Raw genomic sequence first — 24025 nt, forward strand, 5'->3', positions numbered from 1 at the left:
TCTCTAGTATCTGGTGCCTTTAACGCTACAGGCTCAATTTTATTCAGTTCGGGCGTGCTCTGAATACCAGCTTGCTGCGCCTCTGACCCTTTTTCATCGTTCAACAACGTCGGCCCCGCAACTACCGCCTTTGCAGCGAGCTCCCGAACCTTCGATCTGGTTAAGGCCTGAACGCTAGCCTCACCAAACAAAAGCCCCTTCTCGCGCAGGAGGTGATCGGACCTGTTCGAAAATAGGTACGGGTACTGGGGGGGCAGCATAGATGACACTGCGGCCTCCGTCTCAAGTGCTCCGAAAGGTCCTTCAATAAGCACTTTTGCTACCGGCAGACACACGCTATGAGCTTCCACTGCTTGCTTGATCCATGCGCACTCGCCCGTGAACATATCGGGTTCTACGTAAGAGGGGTGAACTACATCCATTGTAGCTGCGGAATCGCGAAGCACTTGGCACTCTTTCCCGTTCACGAGGAGGTCTCGCATGTAAGGCTCGAGAAGCTTCATGTTCTCGTCAGTGCTGCATATAGACAAAAACACGACTTGTGTTTTTGTTTCTGGACACTGCGCCGAAAAGTGACCCGGCTTCTGGCACGTATAACAAACGCGCGCTTGTCTCGTCTCGAACCGCTTTCTGCGTTCGGCTTCGGCTGCCGCCGTCTCCTTAGGTTCGGTCGGACTGCTTTCACTCGCATCCGCACTACGTGTATCCCCTTTTGCTCTCATGGGTGTGAACTTCGGCCTCTCAAACTTGGAGCCAAATTCACCCTTTTGACCGTCCTTAGCTCCGCGAGCCCGACGCGTCACAAACTCCTCGGCTAACTCAGCGGCTCTAGCCACCGTACTAACGTCTGGCCTATCCAAGACCCAGTACCGCACGTTCTCAGGTAACCGACTATAAAACTGTTCTAGCCCGAAACACTGCAGAACTTTCTCGTGGTCACCAAACGCTTTCTCTTCTTTGAGCCACTCCTGCATGTTTGACATAAGCCTGTAGGCAAACTCTGTATATGACTCACTTTTGCCTTTCTCATTTTCCCGAAACTTCCGACGGAACGCCTCCGCTGACAGCCGGTACTTTTTTAGCAGACTCGATTTCACTTTGTCGAAATCCTCTGCCTCCTCTCTCTCCAAGCGAGCGACTACGTCGGCCGCCTCGCCGGGTAGCAAAGTGAGCAAGCGCTGTGGCCACGTTTCCCGAGAGAACCCCTGCTTCTCGCACGTTCGCTCAAAGTTAACCAGGAACAAACCAATGTCCTCTCCAAGCTTAAACGGCCGCATCAGGTCAGTCATTTTGAACAATACTCGTTCTCCTGCACCGTGTGCCTGACTTCCATTACGAGCGCGTTCCATCTCTAACTCGAGACGCTTCATTTCCAAAGCGTGTTGACGGTCGCGCTCTCTTTCTTTCTCTTGTTGCTCTTTACGTTCACGCTCATCTTTCTCTTTCTGTTCTTTAAGTTCGCGCTCCTGTTTCTCTTCTTGCTCCTCCCTCTCCTCAATGGTCTCAAGGCATTCCGACAGCTCGTCATCCTCAGCTTCTAACTCAAGAATAGCCCTTAGCAGTTCTGGCTTTCTGAGTTTGTCTGAGACATCCAGACCCAACTCTCTCGCAAGCTCCAGCAATTTCGGTTTGCGCAACGACTTCAAATCCATGGCTGCTCTGAATGCTGCTTTCTCTACTGCCTACTATTGTCTTGCCGCAAACTAACCCGGTAGCAACGACAACCACAATTACCAGCTCTGTTTCTAACACTAACAAAAGCCTGGCAAAACTCAGAAGAAGAAAGTCCCGCACTCACCAAACCTCGCAGCCAAGACTTCAGCGCAGTCGTTCCGCTGCAGGCAACCAGTCGTCACACAGGCTCGTTGCACTGCTCCCGGATGGTCGTTGTGCTGCTCAGCATACAGTCAACCGCATCTCTTCGCTGCTGGCCTCCGTTGTCGCGATCTCACCGCTGGCAACCAGATGTTGTAATCGCACCGTTGGCACGAGTTGTTGGGGTCTCGGTGCTGACGCCCGTTATTGCCAATGGGTCGCAAGCCCCAAGGGTAGCGTTGGCCTGGCGGCCTGGGGCACTGGAAGCATCCGAAGGTCCCGGCAAAGCAAGAGAAGACTGGTAACAGAACAACTTGTTTATTCTAACATAGCAAAAGAGCGGCCGGTCAGGTCGACCGAAGTGGAGAGACGGGAGAGCACGTAACTCAACAGTACAAATCGGAGCCTCTCTCCTGGCGTCCGGGGGCAGCAGCTCTTATACTCCCGGCGTCGCGGTCCAAAAGGGAAGGTCACGGGATGAAGGTCACGGGATGAAGGTCACGGGATGAAGGTCACGGGATGAAGGTCACGGGACGGCGGAGCATGAGCCCACGACGGCGCGCACGGTCGAGCCGAGAGACCTGCTGAACCGAGTGCAATGACGCATCGCCAACCCGCCCACACGACGGCGCGAACGGTTGAGCCGAGAGACCTCCAGGCTCCTCATTCGGGGAACTCCGCTCCCCGGCTGCCGCGCTTTGACAAGCGAGGGCACACACACACACCCGCACACACGAAGACACGTGGCACTGAAACACGCCTGGACACGCTTGGCGGGGAAGCGTTGCGGCGGCGTCGCACGGGGCCAAAATGTCCGCCGCTTTGAACAAAGCCCCGGCGTCCGTTGCACCCGCGCCGGCATTACCGCGCGTTGTAGGCGAAACGTAACAGCATGTTCCTCTGAAGCAGCTGAAGCGGCAGCAGTGCCACAAAGAGTCTGGGCACATTAGGAAAGCCAGGTTGGCACGATGCATAAGGAACAGTTGAGATAACAAAGCGAGTTGCCCGTACATAACAAGTGTCCTAAGTGCGGATGTGTGCACCCACCATGAAGTTGTCCTGCATTTGGGAAAAAATGTCGCAAATATGTCAATGACCTAACCATTTTGCTATCTGCTTCAGAAGATTTGCCGCAATTGATAAGCTTCAGGGTGGTGAAGATAACTTCCAACATTCTGGACGTTTCACGCTGCGTGGCAGGCCATCACGACTAGACAGTGCAAGGTTAAATAGAGAATGTACCACTAAAATTCAAGGTCTATACAGAAGCGCAAGCAAATTTACTATCCTTAGAATGCTACCATAAATTCGCCTCAAGCCACCCCTCAAACCAAGCAGCGCAGTGTTACATTCCTACAGCAGGGGTGTGATCAGTTATGATGGTGTCATTCATACAGAAGTAGCATTGGGTGACCATTGCGCCATCCTTGACATCGTCGTGTCCAAGGGGCATCAGGCCATTCTGGGTCTACAGGTCAGTGAATATCTTGGGCGTTTGTCACGTGTACATGCAGTATCTCAAAACAGTCCTGAGGAAATCGCAAAGGTCTTATGTCCTGCGTATACCCAGTATGTCAACACAGGTCTGAGGAAATCGCAATGAACTCTCGCCACTTCTTTACAGGAACCGGTGGTGTGGAAAGGGTCTGTTGAATGGTTATACATGACAACACAGTGCCAATTGTCCAACCAGCCCAACGAGTACCACTGGCTCTCCAGGAACCTCTTCAAGAAGAACTCGGATGCATGGAGCATGCAGGCATCATAATCAAAGTCACCGAGCCCAAAGACTGGGTAAGCCTATTGGTCATAGTTCTAAAGAAATATGGGAAAATTCAAGTATGTATCGACCCCAGGAGGATTAACTAATGTATCAAGAGGGAACATTACACAATGCCGCGACTGGAAGACATACCATATTGACGCAATTATAAGTCGACCTATCTTTTAAAATGTGAAAATCTGTAGGGGGGGGGTCGACTTACAATCGAAACCAAAACATGGCACCGCCAAAAAAGCGAGACCAACAGGAGCTACAACGTAGTTACAATTTTATGTTTGCTCTATGGCCCTACCCGTAGCTTTTCGCTATACTGCGCGTTTGTTCACTTTTCGGAAGGGTTTTTCAACATTTTTGAGAGTTTTACAGTGCACACAACACTCATGGGGGGGGGGGGGGGTTGTCGATAGATGATGGAAGCGCCGCTATTCCATTCCCAGCAGCATCCTCAGAATGGCGGCACTTGTGGGGAGTATCCATAGTTCATGGAAGAGCAGACACCGCTCACGTGTTTCTCTTTCCCTGTAGCTCTTAGTTTGACCAAAGGCATTGGTTTGATGCGTTCGACTTGTCTGCCGGTGTAGCTACTGGCTACATGCTACTTCCATGCTTCCTCAGTCGTCATGAGTGCCCCAGGCCCACTAATCATTCGGCACTCGTTCACAGCAGCTTTCAAGAGGGCTGCCATCCTTTACGCTGAAGAAACAAATCACTTTGCAGCGGGCCGCAAGTTGGATATTTCTGAACGGGTTCTGTGAGAGTGGCGACTGGCAAGTGAAGTCAAACTTTCACCTGTGACGGCAAGGGAAGAATTTCCCATGGGCCGAAGTCTGGACGCTTTCCGGAGCTGTAGGCCAAGCTTGCGGTGTATGTCGCTGAAATGCGTGATAGGTCCCTGCCAGTGAAGTGTGACATAGTCATGAAACAAGCCCAGATCTTCGCCTTTTAAGGACCTGCTCCGCCGTGAGTACAACGAGTGACTGGCGGCAGAAGACCGCGAACTTACGCTAATTAGACCTGTCAAAAGAGCCTCTGCGTGTGGTTGGACGCATTCGGCGTGGGCTGCTATTCCACAAGATGTCGTGGTGCAGCCGTTTGCAAAATGTGGGATTTCGCTGGACGACGACGCACTGTGGGAACGTAGCAGCGATGACGATGGCAGTACCAGCCAGGACGATGGCACAAGTGAAGATGGGTAGTCCAGTGACCATGTCAGCTACTAATAAATTTTCGTTACCGAATGCACCCTCGGGTATGCCCTTTATTTTTTCCTGTCACACGCGATATGGCGGGGTTGACTTACATTCGAGTCGACTTACAATCATGTAAATACGGTACAAGGCTGAGTTAGTGGGGGCTACAGTTTTCACACACCTTGATGCAAACTCCGGTTTTCATCGAATTCCATTGGACAGCGAAACCTCGTGAATTCGCACTTCTGCAACGCCATTTGGGCGCTAAAGATTTTTCTGTGCTTATTGTATACATCAATGATGTGCTAGTCTGGGGGTCATCGAGGCAGAAACATGACAAGTGTATGCAGTCAGTACCGCAAGCAGCAGAATGGGGCAGATTTACATTTAACCTGAACAAGTGTTCCATCGGTATCGGCAACATCAAGTTTCTTGGCGACTTCATTGACAAGGAAAGCACCAAACCAAGCCAATCCCTAGTAAAATGCATGATGTAACTACTGGCTGACAAGCTCGCAGTACAGAGGATGCTAGGAACCGTGAATTATTTCAGCAATCATCGGCCCAAAGGACGACGCTACTCAGAAATCTCAAAAAGCAAAGATGCCTAATTATGCTGAGAAGTGGGAACGACTTTGCGACAGTTTAAGCAGTGAGCCTTTGCTAACCGTGTTCGCTCAAACAAAAGCAACAAAGGTTTCCTGTGATGCATCGAAAAACAAAATCGGCGCAGCACTTTTGCAGTGCCACAAGGACACATGGAAAAAATGGGGGTCTCTTCCGCTCTCCTACCACCTCGGAAACTCTGGTCATGTCTCGTCTGTGGCGCACCCCGATTCAGTCTCTGCTCTTAACGATGTTGACTTAAATTAGTTTGACCTCTGTAGAACATGCATTTTTGTTTGCAAGAACAGTCCTTTGAAGATAAACAAAAGCAAAAAAGAAAAAGGTGATGCAATCTGCTGTTGTTCTTTTTTTCTTTTCATATTGAATATGGCTGCCATTCCCAGTGAACATGAAGTGCACAATTTTTCAAAGCAAATATTTCCACAATTCAGTAAACATATACTTCCAAAAAAGCACAATATCCAATCAAAACCATATAGAAACCATGCTACATTGTGATATTCGGCAATAATTCACTGATTACGGTATTGTCTGCAGTATTGTTTTATTCAGCAATACTGCAGACGAGTTACAGCAAATGATTGAGGACTTTAACAAAGAGAGTATAAGAGTGGGGTTGAAGATTAATATGCAGAAGACAAAGATAATGATGAATAGCCAGGCAAAGGGAAAAGAGCTCAGGATAACCAGTCAGCCTCTAGAAACTGTGAAGGAGTACGTTTACCCAGGTCAATTAAGCACAGGGAACCCCGATCATGTGAAGGAAATTCATCATCATCATTAGCCTGATTACGCCCACTGCAGGGCAAAGGCCTCTCCCATACTTCTCCAACAACCCCGGTCACGTACTAATTGTGGCCATGTCGTCCCTACAACCTTCTTAATCTCATCCGCCCACCTAACTTTATGCCGCCCCTGCTACGCTTCCCTTCCCTTGGAATCCAGTACGTAACCGTTAATGACCATCGGTTATCTTCCCTCCTCATTACATGTCCTGCCCATGCCCATTTCTTTTTCTTGATTTCAACTAAGATGTCATTAACTCGCATTTGTTCCTTCACCCAATCTGCTCTTTTCTTATCCCTTAACGTTACACCCATCATTCTTCTTTCCATAGCTCGTTCCGTCGTCTTCAAATTACGTAGAACCCTTTTCGTAAGCCTCCAGGTTTCTGCCCCTTTGGTGAGTACTGGTAAGATACAGCTATTATACACTTTTCTCTTCAGGGATAATAGCAACCTGCTGTTCATGATCTCAGAATGCCTGCCAAATGCACCCCAGCCCATTCTTATTCTTCTGATTACAGTCAAACCCGGCTACATCGAACTCGCAAAAAAACGTCTATCAGTTCGATATAGAGCATAATTCGATATAAGCCTGCTAAATAATTTGATGTCATAAAAGCACATCCCATTTATAAAATCACTTTATTGACGAAACTAGCTTAGTTTCGCATAAATTAGTCCTGCATTTTCTTCTGCTTGGGCAATTTCGCTGCCTGCGACGTACGCACTTCCCCACGTTGTCTAAGGAGTCCGAGCAGCTGAGGCCGCAAACTTCCGCATTCGCGCAGAAGCACCGGACTAATGCGAGTGCACCAATCACTTCGGAGGATGTGGGCAAAGAATCGTAGTTGCTTTCCTCAACGTGCCTACTTTCATTTGTGCTCGGTACGATGTCGGCGATGTAGTCATCGTTTCGGGATCTACCGTCGTCGCGACACCATCATCTGCACTCACAAACTCGTCCACTGTTGATTCGAATGTCCCGGAAATTTTGACAGCTCGCTCCAAACTTCGGCAACACCGGCAACGGCTTCGACGCATTCATCAGAATTTACAGTCATCACCGAGCACGCGGAAACCGGCACGTATGAAGAACGCCTCGTACACGGCCGTGCGTACGCGTCGGGCGCCATGGGCACCGGGTTGCGAGTCTGGCCACTTTAGCCCTAATCGTGCTGAGAGTGCTCCTCGGAATCTTGCACGCTGCGGGGATATCGCGTTCGACGCGATTTATGATTTCGATCTTCACGACGAAAGGCGAATTCTGCCGCTTCATCACGGCAACACTGCGGGAGAAGGCCCACAAGGCGCAAACACGATTAACCAGAGAGGCAGCCAGACAACTCGCACTTTCGCCACCTTGCACGAAGAGCGCACAAGAGCCTCTGATTGGCTGTCTGAGCAAGCGCTGTAGGCGGGCCAGGATCATTTTTTGCTGGGGAGTGTCGATAGATAGTGATCTAAAGAAAGGAAGGAGGCTTGATTCTGCAACCCGTGAGGGAGCACGGCGAAGCGTCGTCAGGGGAGAGGGAGTGGGAAGTGAAAGATGATAGAGAAAGAGGGATGATAATAGACTTCACTATGCGCGGCAGGGGGAGTGTCGACGGCTCGCCCGAACAGCCCCAGGCAGCGCGGTCACGGTAGGGAGAGCGGTTGGATGGAGCCGCGCCGCCGGGTTTCCCCGCTACCGCGAGGGAAAGCCAACTTCTGGGGGCACTCTTCCGCCGCTTGACGTTCGATATATCGGGAGTCACTGCAATATTTGTTCGATGTAAGCGTAATTTTTGCTACATATAGTCATTGTAACTATACCGTGACCAGAAATTGTTCGATATATAGAATAATTCGATGTAAACGGGTTCGATATAGTCGGGTTCGACTGTATTTCCGTCTCATGGTGCCCCGAGTTACTAAACAAGGCAGTATCATCAGTGAATCGCAAGTTACTAAGGTATTCTCCATTAATTTTTATCCCCAATTCTTCCCAATTCAGGTCTCTGAATACCTCCGGCAAACACGCTGTGAATAGCATAGGAGAGATCGTATCTCCCTGTCTGACACCTTTCTTTATTGGGCTTTTGTTGCTTTCTTTAGGGAGGACTACGGTGGCTGTGGAGCCGCAATAGATATCTTTCAGTATTTTTACATACGGCTCGTCTACACCCTGATTCCATAATGCCTCCATGACTGCTGATGTTTCTACAGAATCAAACGCTTTCTCGTAATCAATGAAAGCTATATATAAGGGTTGGTTATATTCCGCACATTTCTCTATCACCTGATTGATAGTGTGAATATCGTGTGATGACTCACTTATGGGGGCAAAGGTTCGTGTTCTCAATGTTTTAACGGTTCTCTTAGGCGGAGCCTCCGAGAATCCAATTGAGGACAAAGGCGTTGGTTTGAATACACACACAAAGACTTTTAATCAAACTAAAAAGGCATAAAGCAATTAGAAAGAAATAGAAAGCATGCATAAAATAAACATTCAAGACATTGCGGTAAGGAACACACTTAGGGCTTTAACGAGGGCGTGAGTCCGGGCTTGCCACGAGGGCGGGGACGCGTCGCAGTCTCGACGCGGCAACGCGGTGAGAAGCTGGCAGAAGGAGTGTCGCCGGTCTCACCAAAGGTCGCGGCGTAAGCTGACCGAGCGGGCACAGGGAGCGCGCCAACTCTGGCGAGGCGAGGTAACGCTGGCGGCTGGGTGGCAGGAGTGGACGGCGGCGGCGTTCTGGCCGGGCAGAGAGCTCGGGCCCGTAGCCCGACTGCTCCCCTCTCGCCCACGACGCGGAAGCTCGAACGCCGGCCTCGGGCAGCAGGCGGCACGGCAGACGGGGGTGGCGTTCTGGCCGGGCAGCTGGCGTAGAACTCGGGCCCGAAGCCCGACTGTTCTCGTCCTGCCCACTGGCGCAAAAGCTCACCGGCCTTGAGGAGCTGACGGCACGCTCAGGTAGACGGGCGACGCACAGGAACAGGTTGGCAAGAGGTCCCGGGCGGGTGAAGTCCTGGTGGGCTCGGGTCCGGAACCCGACGGCCCGTCTTCAACGCCCGCTCCGGTGGTTGACCTCCTCCTGCCGTCGTTTCCTGGGACTCTCCTGGCGTCTCCCCGGCGTCTCCCTGTGTGTCCTCTTGCGTGTCGCCCCCGTTCTGCCAGCGCACCACGCTTTTTCTTTTGGTCTGGCCGATTTGGCATTTTCGGATTGGCTGCCCGACGCTCCGTGGTCTTTCTTGATGATGATGATGATGATGTCCTTGAGTTTGGCGCTTACCCACTCGCGGGGATTGGCCAAGAGTCGGGCAGACTTTGCTTGTGTGTTCAGAAAAGGAGGTAAAAATCTAAAATTTTGTTACATGAATTTAGGCGAGGGAAAATCGAAACTTTCTTGATTGGTTGCTTTTTTCTTTTTGTTGTCTTTCCTGCGCCGCGCGTTCTCGTGCCGGACGCTCTTCGTCGTCGTTGTTTTCCTTCTTCCACCTCGGCGCGCGTGCACTCAGCGTCGACTGCTCTCGACCGTCCCGAGCACCGCACCACGTCGTGCACCACACATCACATATGGTATATTGTTGAGTAGCCTTCACGGAATCCTGCCTGGTTCTTTGCTTGACAGAAGTCTAAGATGTTCCTGATTCTATATGCGAGTACCGTAGTAAATAGTTTGTAGGCAACTGACAGTATGCTGATCCGTCTATAATTTTTCAAGTCTTTGGCGTCCCCTTTCTTATGGATTAGGATTATGTTAGCGTTCTTCCAAGATTCCGGTATGCTCGAGGTCATGAGGCATTGTGTATACAGGGTGGCCAGTTTCTCTAGAACAATCTGCCCAGCATCCTTCAACAGATCTGCTGTTACCTGATCCTCCCCAGCTGCCTTCCCTCTTTGCATAGCTCCCAAGGCTTTCTTTACTTCTGCCGGCGTTACTTGTGGGATTTCAGATTCCTCTAGACTATTCTCTCTTCCATTATCGCCACGGGTGCCACTAGTACTGTATAAATCTCTATAGAACTCCTCAGCCACTTGAACTATCTCATCCATATTAGTAATGATATTGCCGGCTTTGTCTCTTAATGCATACATCTGATTCTTGCCAATTCCTAGTTTCTTCTTCACTGCTTTTAGGCTTCCTCTGTTCCTGAGGGCATGTTCAATTCTATCCATATTATACTTCCTTATGTCAGCAGTCTTATGCTTGTTGATTAACTGCGAAAGTTCTGCCAGTTCTATTCTAGCTGTAGGGTTAGAGGCTTTCATACATTAGCGTTTCTTGATCAGATCTTTCGTCTCCTGCGATAGCTTACTGGTATCCTGTCTAACGGAGTTACCACCGACTTCTATTGCACACTCCTTAATGATGCCCACAAGATTGTCGTTCATTGCTTCAACACTAAGGTCCTCTTCCCGAGTTAAAACCGAATACCTGTTCTGTAGCTTGATCTGGAATTCCTCTATTTTCCCTCTTACCGCTAACTCAGTGATTGGCTTCTTATGTACCAGTTTCTTCCGTTCCCTCCTCAGGTCTAGGCTAATTCGAGTTCTTACCATCCTATGGTCACTGCAGCGCACCTTGCTGAGCACGTCCACATCTTGTATGATGACAGGGTTAGCACAGAGTATGAGGACTATTTCATTTCTAGTCTCGCCGTTCGGGCTCCTCCACATCCACTTTCGGCTATCCCGCTTGCGGAAGAAGGTATTCATTATCCGCATATTATTCTGTTCCGCCAACTCTACTAATAACTCTCCCCTGCTATTCCTAGTGCCTATGCCAGATTCCCCCACTGCCTTGTCTCCAGCCTGCTTCTTGCCTGCCTTGGCATTGAAATCGCCCATCAGTATAGTGTATTTTGTTTTCACTCTACCCATCGCCGATTCCACATCTTCATAGAAGCTTTCGACTTCTTGGTCATCATGACTGGATGTAGGGGCGCAGACCTGCACAACCTTCATTTTGTACCTGTTATTAAGTTTCACAACAAGACCTGCCACCTTCTCGTTAATGCTATAGAATTCCTGTATGATACCAGCTATATTGTTATTAATCAGGAATCCGACTCCTAGTTCTCGTTTCTCCACTAAGCCCCGGTAGCACAGGACGTGCCCGCTTTTTAGCACTGTATATGCTTCTTTTGGCCTCCTAACTTCACTGAGCCCTATTATATCCCATTTACTGCCCTCTATTTCCTCCAATAGCACTGCTAGACTCGCCTCACTAGATAATGTTCTAGCGTTAAACGTTGCCAGGTTCATATTTCAATGGCGGCCTGTCCGGAGCCAGGGATTCTTAGCTCGTGAAGGAAATTCATAGAAGAATAAAAATGGGTTGGATCGCATACAGCAGACATTGTCAGCTCCTGACTGGAAGCTTACCATTATCATTCAAAGGAAGGTGTACAACCAGTGCATTTTATCGGTGCTGACATATGGGGCAGAGACTTGGAGACAGCCAATGAGGCTTGAGAACAAGCTAAAGACCACGCAACGAGTAATGGAATGAAGAATGCTAGGCATAATGTTAAGAGACAGAAAGAGAGCGGTTTGGATCAGAAAGCAAACGGATATAGCCAGTATTCTAATTGGCATTAAGAGAAAAAAATAGAGTTGGGCAGCTCACGTGATGAGCAGGTTAGGTAACCATTGGACCATTAGGGTTACAGAATCGGCACCAAGAGACGGGAAGCACAGTCGAGGATGGCAGAAGACTAGATGGGGCGATGAAATTAGGAAATTCGCGGGCGCTAGTTGGAATCTTTTGGCTCAGGACAGGGGTAATTGGAGATCGCAGGGAGGCCTTCGTCCTGCAGTGGGCATAGAATGGGCTGATGATGATGGTGAATTCACTAAGGTGGCAATATTGGCTTGTTTCTGATTCATTATGAGAATGCAAATATTTGTCTTTGTAGAAATGGTGCTAAGCAAGATCACAAATGCAGTGGACTCTGGATGAACGAAACCAGCTGAAACAGAAATGATTGATAAACGAAACAATGATATTGTCATGTGGTGGTGACGTTGAAGAACACAGTAGCAATACTGTGAACGACAAAATTAACTTTTATTGGGCGAACCTGTGCCCACAAAACAAGCTACACATATAGCACAACGATAGTGGCGAACACGGTCGGCGATCGTTGAAAATCTGATCAGCGGGTCAAGTGCGTCGGCTTTTATAGATCAGTCGTCGAATGTTCCAGATTAACCGCTGGGACCCGCGTGTCTTCCACAAAGTTCTACACTATTCGTGTCGCGGATAGATGCAATCGGATTACACAAGTTGCGGTGAAAGACAGTGGACGGAACCATCGATAACATTCCAGAAACTTCTTTTACATGCAGGTGCGTCCCGCGCTATGCGATAACATTTGTTAGGCGGCGAAACGTGGTTGCCCGATAAAGTTAAGCACACGTGTCAATATCAACTTTGGTCGGTCACACATAGGCACAATGTTTACAAACTTTGGTTAAATGAAATATTTTTCAGTGAGCTCTGGTTAAACTGAACCTTAACCAAAACTCCACCTTCTCCACCTACTTCGTCGGCGTTTGTACTGGCAATGTTGGATACACATATTGCTATGAAGCATCGCGTACGAGCACGCTGTTAAAGGACTGCTTCGCTCCGAAGAGAAAGAAAACGGGACATGCCACATAAGATGCTGTCAGCCATTCACAGTAGCAGCAGCTTGTAAATATTGTAATATACAGTTTCGTCTCTACCCCGGGGACTTGTGAATCCCCGGGACAATTTGGTGGAGGTGCGGAGTACCAGAAGCACTGTTCAACAAAGCTCTAGGGTGGTCGTCGAGTCGGGGTCATGATGACAGACTAGACCATGACCACGCCTGCGCCGGCCAGTATGACGCCTGCACCAGCCACAACAACATCGTCCTTACACATCCTAAAGACCCAGGGATGTTCTACGGTACGAATGAAGTTGACGTCGAACATTGGATTGGCGATTATGAACGCATCAGTGAGATCAATTATTGGGACCCAATGCTGATGCTGGCGAACGTGCTGTTTTATCTTAAAGGAAGAGCAAAGGTATGGTTCAAGAACCATGAGGTGGAGATTGCAAGTTGGGACACCTTTAAAGAAAAACTTAGGGCATTGTTTGGGAAGTCCATGGGTTGAAAGGCTGCCGCAATGAATGAGCTATCCATATGCGCTCAGACATTCCCTGAACCATACATATCCTACATTCTGGACATCTTGGCTCTTTGCCATCAATTCGACAGTGACATGACGGAGTCAGACAAGGTTGGTCACGTGCTGAAGGGAACCGAAGACGATGCGTCCAACCTGTCACTGTGCCGAAATTGTGCGACCGCTGACGAAATTACTGAAGAATGCTGGCGCTTTGAACAGGCCAAAAGCCAGCATATTGCAAAGACATTCACTCAGCTAGTGAACACCGCTTCAATGTCATCATGTGAAGACGGACAGCCCTCTGCTCTGCAGTCGTCACTGCCGTCGGAACTTACACGAATTGTCTGTTGTGAAATCGAAGCAATTGCTCCTCCTCTCCTGGCAATTTTCTCATGCCAGCCATTTCCCTGGTCCAGTCCATCGCGTTGGAGGAACTTGGCAACTTGGGTTTCATTGTCTGCACCATTGCTCATTCTCGAACACGTTACTTTCGCCTTAGGTCAGAGCCTCGCCAAAGGTTGCCGCCAAAGGAGCAACGGTTCTATCCTCGCTCTCGGAATCCAGCTGAATGGCAGATGGCAGATGATCGGCCGATTTGTTTTAACTGCCACCGTATCGGTCATCGCGCACGTCATTACAACAGCCGCTGGGTGGCACCATTTAAACGAAAGGACACTGCTAGCTGCACCGACAACTACCGCCGTTTTCAGTATGCACAGCCATACAACAGTGATAGCCATCGCCGCTTCCAGCCTTTTGAGCCGTACAATCTCAATGCCATCCCTACACCACACAGCCACTCCCCGTCGCCCTGAGGTCACCAGTCCCATTTGCCATTAGCGCGTCGTCCATCGTCTCCTTTGCCTCTACGACAAGAAAACTGAAGGATGCAGATCTTAGACGTAACGCTGCATCTTTGACTTCCACTTCAAATCCTCTAGTCATATTGCTGACACGACGAAACTTGATCGATGTTGATGATGACTGCTTAACTGTTCCCGCACTCGTCGATACTGGGGCATAAATATCCGTGATGAGTAATTAACTTCGTCACCAGCTCAAGAAAGTACTTACCTCCACCGCTACTGGTATTATTCACGTCGCTGATGGACGAAGTCCCATGGTCATCGGAATATGCACAGCTTGTATCACCATCGCCGGTCACCATATATCTGTTTTGTTTACTGTCATTAAGCAATGCCCCAACGACATCATTCTCAGACTCAATTTCTTGTCAGCGCATGCCAATCTCATTGACTGTGCAAATGGCGCCCTTCAACTTGAGCTTCCTCAACTTGCTGATGTTCCACCTTCACCATCACACCGCTTATGCTCTGTCGATTACGTTCGCTTGTCACCACAAGCCGCCGTGTTGCCTTGACGGTGGCATCACAAGTCCGCAATTGCGACTACATAATAGTATCTCTACTAGTTGACGTGCTGTTGACCCGAACTATTGCTGTGCCGCACACCCTCGTGACTGTTGTCGACAACAAAGTCCAGCTCCCGCTCCTCACCTTCAGCAACTCGACCCAAGCTCTCCTGCAAGGCCAATGGCCAATGTGTCAGTGCTTGATGCATTTGATGTCGTGGCAATAGACGCTGAAACTGCACCCTTTCTCGCAACTGGCCTGGTGAGTCCATTCCCCGACAAAACTGCTAAGATGATTGACCCTGACCTTCCGAACTGTCAAGCCGCAGGACTCTACCACCTCCAAGCGACCTACAGTGATATCTTCGACTTCGATGGCTGCCCTCCGGGTCAAACATCTCTTGTAAATTTCTGGTGATGCTATTCCCATCAGACGGCTACCATACTGTTTGCCCCATTCCGAACGCCAGGTCACACAACGCGAGGTTGATAAGATGCTCTCCAAAGGGGTTATAGAGACTTCCAGTTTGGCGAGGCACCTGTCGTCTTGGTCAAAAAGAAAGGATGGCAGCTGGAGATTTTCCGTCGACTATCGTGCCTTAAATACAATAATGCCAAAGATGTATATCCGCTGCCACGAATCAATGACACCCTTGACTGTCTTCACTATGCAAGATACTTCTTATCCATAGACCTGCAATCAGGTTACTGGCAGATTTCTGTTGTCAACTTTGACCTAGAAAAAACTGCCTTTGTCACATCGGAGGGCCTCTATCAGTTCAAAGTTATGCCATTTGAACTGTGCAATGCTGCCACAACCTTCGAATGCATGATGGACTCTCTCCTTTGTGATTACCAATGGTCCATCTGTTTCTGCTACCTAGACGTCATTGTGTTTTCCCCAACATTTGAAAGTCAGCTTACTCGTTTGGTGACCATTCTAGCTGTCTTTCGTTGGCTGGACTCCCAAACTCCAAAAGGTGTAATTTTGGAAGACAACAGATCACCGTGCTTGGTCATCTTGTAAGTGCTATAGGTGTCCAACCTGACCCTGGCAAGATTAGCACTGTCAAGAACTTCCCAGTGCCCTCATCTAGTGAAGATGTTCGGAGTTTTGTGGGATTATGTTTGTAGTACTTTCGCTATTTTGTACACAATTTCGCCGTCATAGCCTGACCTCTAACCGACCTTCTAAAGAAGGACATCCCCTTATCGTGGGGCCACGACCAAGCGGCTGCATTCTTGGCGCTGACCAACTTGCTCCATTCACCTATATTGGCTCACTTCGACCCATCCGCGACTGCTGAAGTTTGCACAGACGCTAGTGGACATGGAATTGGTGCCATCCTCGGCACCAGCACGGCCAAACACGTGTTATTGCATATGCAAGCCCCTTTCTCTCCATGTCTGAACAGAACTATAGACAAGAACGGCATCGCAAGCGGTGACCGGCGTGAGAGTGCCGCATGCTGGGCTAAATTCAACCGGCGAGGGTATGCCTCTCCCATCTCTCGTTCGCACCGCCTTGATTGCCTCTTGCACTGCGCGTGTTTCAGCACATTTCGTACCGTGCGCGGTGTGTGCCTGCGTGTGTTTGTGTGGATGTTTTATTCGAAGGATGATGTATATGCTTCTATTTGCCTTTAAGAAGATCGGTATACTTGACGATTATTTTTATGGCTGCCATGCGCCGAAAGGACAGCGCCTGCTTAGCCATGTAAGTGACGCTAAGCAATTGGAAACGACATCGTATGTGCCGCCGGAAAAATCGTCGGCATATACTATGCGTGTTAGCTAAAGTCATTTTTGCAGTCTCCCACAAAATGTTTGCGACAAATCCGTGTTGTCTCTAATGGTGACAATGGACTTCCATTGACACTGTGAAGAAATAAACAAAATATATCGCCACATAGCAAAAGTACGACATACGCGTACGACCTTAACTGGTATGTCCCCTACAATATAGAATAGAGGCCACAATGTAAATAGCTTGGCCATTTTTTAACAGTGCTCAAGAGACTGAAGTTGAAAGTGTTAGTAATCATTTCTGCTTCAGCAATGCCGGCGCTACCAAGACGCGGGTGTGCATCGTCCATTAACTCGATCGAGCAGTGGTGATGCAGGAATGAACTCCGGTCATGTTCAATGCATCGTGCGCATATTCAATTTCTCAGCACGCGTGAACTTCGGCCCCTGCTAGCACATGCAACAGAAGTGGTTTTCATTCTTGGCAGCGCACACACAAACGAAACACGAGAAAAAAGACAAGACAAGCACTGGTCGAACAACTAAAAGTTTTTATATGAATAAAAGGATTATATACCGAGTAATCACAAAATTTATGTTGGTTACGTATGAAAACCGTCACACACTCATGAGTGATCAATGAATGAGCTCACTTTGTTTGCCAGTTGTTTACTTCGTTCGGCGCACCGCAGTAATCCATGTCTGTCTGCTTTTTTCATACCATTTTTTTGTGAATCGGCAGAATTTCACTGGTGGCATCAACCCTTTCGTGTTTACATTGCTGTCATGACAGTTAACAACACAATAATAATTTTCAGTCATCCGAAGAGGAGCCGTCGCAAACAAGAGATGTCTCATGCAGAGCGCGAACTGAACGCGGACGCGACGGTGAAGGGAAGCGGAGGAAACACACTTGTTGGAGGAGAAATCGTTCCGCCAGGGGAGAAATGAGCACTGGTGTCTAGGATGAAACTTGGCGTGCGGACGTCTATTCAATCACAGAACGCGAATGCCTTGCGTTGCTTTGCACTTTCACAAAATTTCGCTCGCATTTGTACAGCCGCGCATTCTCGATTCTTACCTACCACCACGCTCTTTGTTGGCTGTCATTGCTCAAGGACCAACTGGTCACCTTGGTCACTAGGCTCTCAGCCTACAGGAATATACATTTGAGGTAATTTATAAATCTGGCAGACTACATCACAATGCAGATTGTCTTTCATGCCATCCTGTGAGCCCTGCTAGCATCGCTGGCCATATATGATTTACGTGACGTCGGCACCGAACAGTGTCAGGATGAATCCCTAAAGCTCACCATTCAGCAACTCTCTTCCGCACGTTCCGCCCCTTTTCTACGTCAGTATGTCCTATGCAATCAAGTTCTATACCGTCCCGACACGAAACCTGACAGGCCAGAATTCTTGCTAGTTATTCCTCGACACCTGCACACCACCATTCTTCAACATCTACGCGATGCTCCAACTGCAGGACCCCCCAGCCTCAGCACCTCACGCATCCAAGACCGCGTGCGACAGCGGTTCTTTTGGCCTGGCTTGTATCGTTTTCTGCGCTGATACGTTGCTGCCTGCGAGCACTGTCAACGGTACAGAGGTGCTGCTCTTCCACAGGCTGGCCTGTTTCAGCCTGTCAACATTCCATCGGAGCCCTTTTTTTCGTCGACCTTGACTTGCTCGGACCTTTCCCTATGTCTGTATCTGGCAATCAATGGATTGCCATCGCAACTGACCAGATATGCCATCACGTGCGCCATGCCCAGTAGTTGCGCTACAGACGTTGCAGACTTTCTGCTCAAGGACGTCGTTCTTCGACATGAAGCCCCACATCAGGTTCTTACAGATCATGGCCGCTGTTTCCTAGCAAAGGTTATTGAAAAAATTCTTCGTAGCTACTCCACTGAACATCACGTTACGACAGCCTACCATCCACAGACCAACGATCTTACCAAATGCCTCAACCGATGTGCTGTCTATGTATGTCTCTAATGATCACTGCAATTGGGACGCCACCCTACCCTACGTTACTTTTGCCTACAACTTGTCCCGGCATGACATATTCGCCATTCTTTCTATTGTACGGCCGCAACCTTGCGTTGCTCTTCAAGATGCTCCTTCCTACTGATCCCCCTTTACCCACCGCATATGCTCAGGACATCCTCTCTCTCGAGCCAGTATTAATAGCTCCCCAGGTTCCACAGACTAGGCTATGTTCATCGCAGGCCTGCCAAGAAGAGCGCTATGATAACCAGCACCGTGAAGTCAAGTACCCTACTGAATTTCTGGTCTATCCTGGACGCCGCCTCGATGCCAACGCCTGTGCGAGAAGTTCCTCCCTCGCTACACTGGAACCTACAAAGTTCTCCGCAGGCTCAATGACATTGACTACCTCATCACTCCGCTCCCACATCGCCTGTCTTCTTCTTTTATGTCTACTACTGACATTGTCCACGTGTCGCAGATAAAACCCTACTTCACCAGCAGTGCTGACTGATTTTAGAAGGCACCGTAATGGTGCACAGTCTGCTGGAAGTGATGTTACGGGGCATCGCGTATGAGCATGCCATTAAAGGACTGCTGCGCTCCATGAAGAGAAAAAAGATGGGACATGCCGCGTGAGATACTGTCAGCCATTCTGCGGTAGCAGCAGCCTGTAAATATTGTAATATACGGTTTCGTCGCTTCCACGTGTACTTGTGAATCCCCGTGACAATATAAAATTACAATGCTATAAATATTGCAGAATGCCCAAACCATCAGGCAATTGAGTGAAAGTTAATGCAAATTAAAGATGTTGAAGTTGCAACCGTGTTCTCCATCATGAGGATTTCGCTAGGCAAACAATGGTCTCTGAGGAGGAAGGGAGCACTATGGAATAGGGAGGAACTCGCAGTCAGGCTGCCGCTACTGCTTAACAGAGACCTCAGACAAAGCCCTCGTTATCTGCTTTGAGAAGACAGTTGAAAATATCAGTTTACTTCATGCAAAAACATAGATGTGATTGTTTCATTGTGGTTACTGTTTTAGACCAGACAGCAGGAGATGCAGCTGAAAGTCTGGAGTGCTATTTTGAATGCAATAACCGTACAGAATTACTGGGAATCCTTTCGCACAATATCGCAACCTTGCGCAAAACAGAAATCTACAATATCAGAAGCAGGGCACAGTAAAGCATCACTTGTTTCACCACAGTGACATCAAAACAATTTGACACTTCTCGCATAAACCAATTTTTGGCGATTTTTGGGCCCTTTGCTTAAATGACACTTCAGATAAACAGGGCATATTCTTCTATCCGTTCGAGTTCTGTTTAAATGGAGTCTACTGTAATAGTAGAAGACTTATCACAAAGAACTATCTTATTTCTTTACTATGATGAAGTGCAATAGACAAAAGGAATGTGAGACAGACAGGACAAGCACTGAGAAACATAAAAGAAAAAAATTCTGAAGGGGGTGCTAGACATGTAACCCTCGCCCGCCAGTGCAAGCGCATATGCCAATGCTCAAGGCACCCATCACACTACATTGAAAACCTTCACGAGATAACACATCTCAGACTTGTACAAAGATATAGACGTGTCATATGTTTGTAACCTTCTTGCTTCACAAAAAATGCTTCTAGTAGGGAGTTTTAGATTTTGCACACATAAACTTAAGAGACGCAAACTGCCGCGGTAACAAAATCCCACGAAAAGGTGCACAAAAGAAACTTCTGCATTGGGAAAAAGGTGACAGATACTATACCGGTTTGTTCAAAACCCTGCACATGGGATGACTTCTTTCTTTTATTTTTTATTTTATTTATAGATACTGCAACCACAATTTGGGGTTTTAGCAGAGTGGAGTTCCATGTGTTGGGTTTTGCGAACTGGCAAACAACTGTGACAATAAAAGCAACACACAGAAAGGAAGTACATAATTTAGCTATGTAAACATAATGACATACCGGAACCAAGCACAAGAGCATATTGCTGCGTCACGTTCATCCTGTCCATATCCTCCGTTGATGCTCCTCACCAACACGAACCTAATTGAAGTAGACGTGGATGGTGTTCTGTTGACGGCATTAATTACTGGAGCTAAATTACTAAATACTGGAGCCCAAGTGTCCATAATGAGTGCTAACCTACAGGGTCTGTTCTGAAAGTAGTAGGATTGGTTTTTTCCTGGGCGGACAGGTGGACGAGAGGCGGTCTGCGCACGCAGGATTGGTGAAGGGGGATATTGGGAACGCTGGGAAAAATCAGCAGTCGGCTCTCGGCTGTTGAAGAGAGCAGGTTGCTTGTACTGTGAACCCCTGTCGAAACGCCTTGTCACGGAGAATCATGCAGCGCTTACTGGATCAGCGATACGCAATCAAATTTTGTGTAAGGCTTGGTAAAATGGGCAAAGAGACTCACGACATGATTAAGGAGGCCTACGGTGAAGCTGCCATGGCTAGATCAGGTGTCTTTGAGTGGCATAAGCTGTTCTGAGAAGGTAGGGAAAGAGTGGAAGACGATGACCGCTCCGGACGCCCTTCGACCAGGAAGACCAATGAAAATGTGTCGCAAGTGAAAAATTTACTGAACAATGATCATAGGATGAGTATCAGAATGATTGCTGATGACTTGAGCATTCCTCAAACCCAAGTTCTTGAGATCGTGAAAGAAAACTTAGCCATGAGGAAAGCGTGCGTGCAGTTCGTGCCACGAGTGGTTGTCAGATGAGCAAAAGGCCAACTGGAAAGCAATCTGTCAGAATTTTCTTCACCATGTGAACGAGGATCCTGACTTTTTGGACAATGTAGTGACCGGTGACGAGACATGGGTGTTTGATTATGACCCGGAGAGCAAGCGGCAGAGCTCAGAATGGCCCACCCCTTCTTCCCCAAGACTCAAGAAAGCACGAATGAGCAAATGCAGGCAAAAGTCCATGCTCATTTGCTTTTTGGATCGACATGAAGTCATCCACAAGGAGTTCGTACGACCCTGACTAACAGTTAATGCAGTTTTTTATGTGGAAGTCCTCAAAAGACTGCGAAAATGCATTGTTCGTGTCCGCCCAGCCATTGCCAACAATTGGCAGCTGCACCATAATGCGCAGAGCCACACAGCGTTCCGCGTAGTGGAGTATCCTGCCCAGCACAAGGTGGCAACGCTGCCTCAGCCCCCCTACAGCCCCGACTTGGCCCCACCAAACTTCTTTCTATTTTCAAGAATAAAATCAACATTCAAGGGGAAGCATCACGTATCAGTAGAGGTGGTTCAACAGGCCATGACGAGGGAGCTCACCAGCCTTTCGGTCTAGGTGTTCCTGGAGGCGTACGAAAACTGGAAAACTCGTTGGCAGCAGTGTGTAGATGCGGAAGGGTGCTACTTTGAAACATTCTAATCGTTTGTACTATTATCATGAATGAAATTTTTTTTAAAAAGTTAGTCCTACTGCTTTCAGAACAGATCCTGTATGTCATCGCCTCAAAAGAGTTCTTACGCCTGCCGTCACTCGAGCCATACGCGTTGCCAATGGCGCCACTGTTGTCGTCAGTGGTATGTGCACTGCTCACATAGGAATTGCTGGCCGCCAAGTTCCAGTCCTGTTCACCGTGCTAACCAGTTGCCCTCGTGACCTAATCTTTGAGCTAGACTTTCTGACGATGCATTCTGCCCTCATCGACTGTTCCACCGGTACGCTGTGCCTCTAGCTTCCTCTTCTTTCAGACATTCACCCCGAACAACCGAACACCCTCTGCACTACAGCATTTGTTCGCTTACCTACAAAAGCACTAACGTTCATCGAATTGGCCTCAACGGCAACCGTGCCTGATGGCGACTACGTCGTCGCACCTATTCGTGATGTCTTCCTGCAAGTCATTCAGCAGGAAGTAAACAAGATGCTCGCCAGAGGCATTGTTGAGCCCTCGTCGAGTCCTTAGGCATCGCCAGTTGTGCTCGTCAAAAAGAAAGATGGCAAGTGGCGTTTCTGCATTGATTACCACCACCTAAACCGAATCACTAAAAAGGACGTTTACCCTTTACCAGATTAAGATAAACAGATTAAGAAGGTTCAACCAGTATTGAAAAAAGCAGATTCATTTTCAGTGATTGCAATCGATGGTTGGCTTATGCATTTTTCAGTGCACTTTATGATATGAAATGATTCTCTGATTTCACGTGTTAGTTTGTTTTTATCTGAAAACAAAATGTCAGTGTAAAAAATACCGGATCACAATGACATAGATTACAGTGGTTCGACAAGTGCGAATGTTTTTCTTTACCGAGAGAACGTTCATGTTCTTTTAGACGGGTTTTTATGCAACGACTAGTTTGTCCCATGTACATTTTGCCACAGGTTAATGGAAACCGGCACACAACACCTATTCTGCATTTTGTGAATTTTTGATCTTCTTTTAGACCGCAGCTGCATTTTTTTACCCTATTGTCTAACTTATCGGAAATAGCTTGGCACAGTTTTTGCACCTTGTTAGGAGCACTCAAAACCACTTCAATGCCATACCGGCTGGCAACATTCTTTAGCCCATGGGAAAAATAATGGACGTAAGGTACAATAATCAGGTAAAGGTAAGTAAGGATGTAAGGTACCTTACGTCCATTATTTTTCCCATGGGCTAAAGAATGTTGCCAGTCGGTATGGCGTTGAAGTGGTGAAAGGCAAGTTGAAGCGTTGAAAAGGCAAGTTGAAATAGTCAACTTGCCTTTGTTACCTCAACGACGTCCTTGTGTTTTCTCCTACATTTGAGATGCACCTTGAGCACGTCGCAGCTATCCTTGACGTCTTCCGCAAGGCTTGGCTCCAATCAAGCTCATCGAAGTGCCACTTCGTGAGCCGACAAATTACAATGCTAGGCCATCTCATCGATACTTCCGGCATACAACCCAACCCGGAGAAGGTTACAGCATTAACGGCTTTCCCTGTACCTCAGTCTGTCATAGACGTCCGGAGTTTTGTGGGGCTCTGTTCTTATTTCAGACGGTTCTTGAAAGATTTCGCAGCAATCGCTCGACCACTCACATAACTTCTGATGAGAGAAATGCCTTTTACGTTGGTTTCCCCTGAGGCTATCGCATTTTGACGCCTTATCCCAATTCTCACCAATCCACTGGTCTTGGCCTACTTTCACCCGTCCGCACCTACAGAAGTCCGAACCGATGCCAGTGGTTATGGGATCAACGCCGTCTTATCGCAACGCCAACACGGACACGACCGTGTTATAGTCTACGCTAGCCGGATCCTGACAAGTGCAGAGTGCAACTATTCCATTACCGAGCGCAAATGTCTTGCTCTCATCTGTGCTGTTTTCAAGTTCCACCCATATATATATGGCAAGCCCTTCACAGTAACCACAGACCATCATGCACTCTGTTGGCTTTCGTCGCTCAAGGCTCCTACTGGCTGGCTCGGTCGTTGGGCCCTCTGACTCCAGAATATCCCTACACAGTGAGTTACACGTCAGGACGCCAACACCAGGACGCAGATTGCCTCTCTCACTACACAGTCGAAGATGCAACCTCTACGTCTGATACTGACACCGACGCCTGTGTTCT

The 24025-nt window shown here is 48.3% G+C and overlaps 1 protein-coding gene across 11 annotated transcripts in view; it reads right to left on the reverse strand.

Moving 5' to 3' along the window:
- Nucleotides 1-24025, reverse strand: part of LOC126529887 (transmembrane protein 50A) — a 205725-nt gene that overhangs the window by 74487 nt on the left and 107213 nt on the right. Inside the window, exon 2 of one of the 11 annotated variants that reach the window (XM_055070085.2) lies at nucleotides 20428-20508. The exons of the other annotated variants lie outside the window; for them this stretch is intronic. Within the exon in view, the coding sequence (XP_054926060.1) occupies nucleotides 20428-20476 (49 nt within the window). The 5' untranslated portion in view covers nucleotides 20477-20508. The remainder of the gene's footprint in view (nucleotides 1-20427; nucleotides 20509-24025) is intronic. 11 annotated transcript variants of the gene reach the window in all.

This window comes from Dermacentor andersoni, chromosome 5 (assembly GCF_023375885.2).
Source record: "Dermacentor andersoni chromosome 5, qqDerAnde1_hic_scaffold, whole genome shotgun sequence".
Taxonomy (NCBI): domain Eukaryota; kingdom Metazoa; phylum Arthropoda; class Arachnida; order Ixodida; family Ixodidae; genus Dermacentor; species Dermacentor andersoni.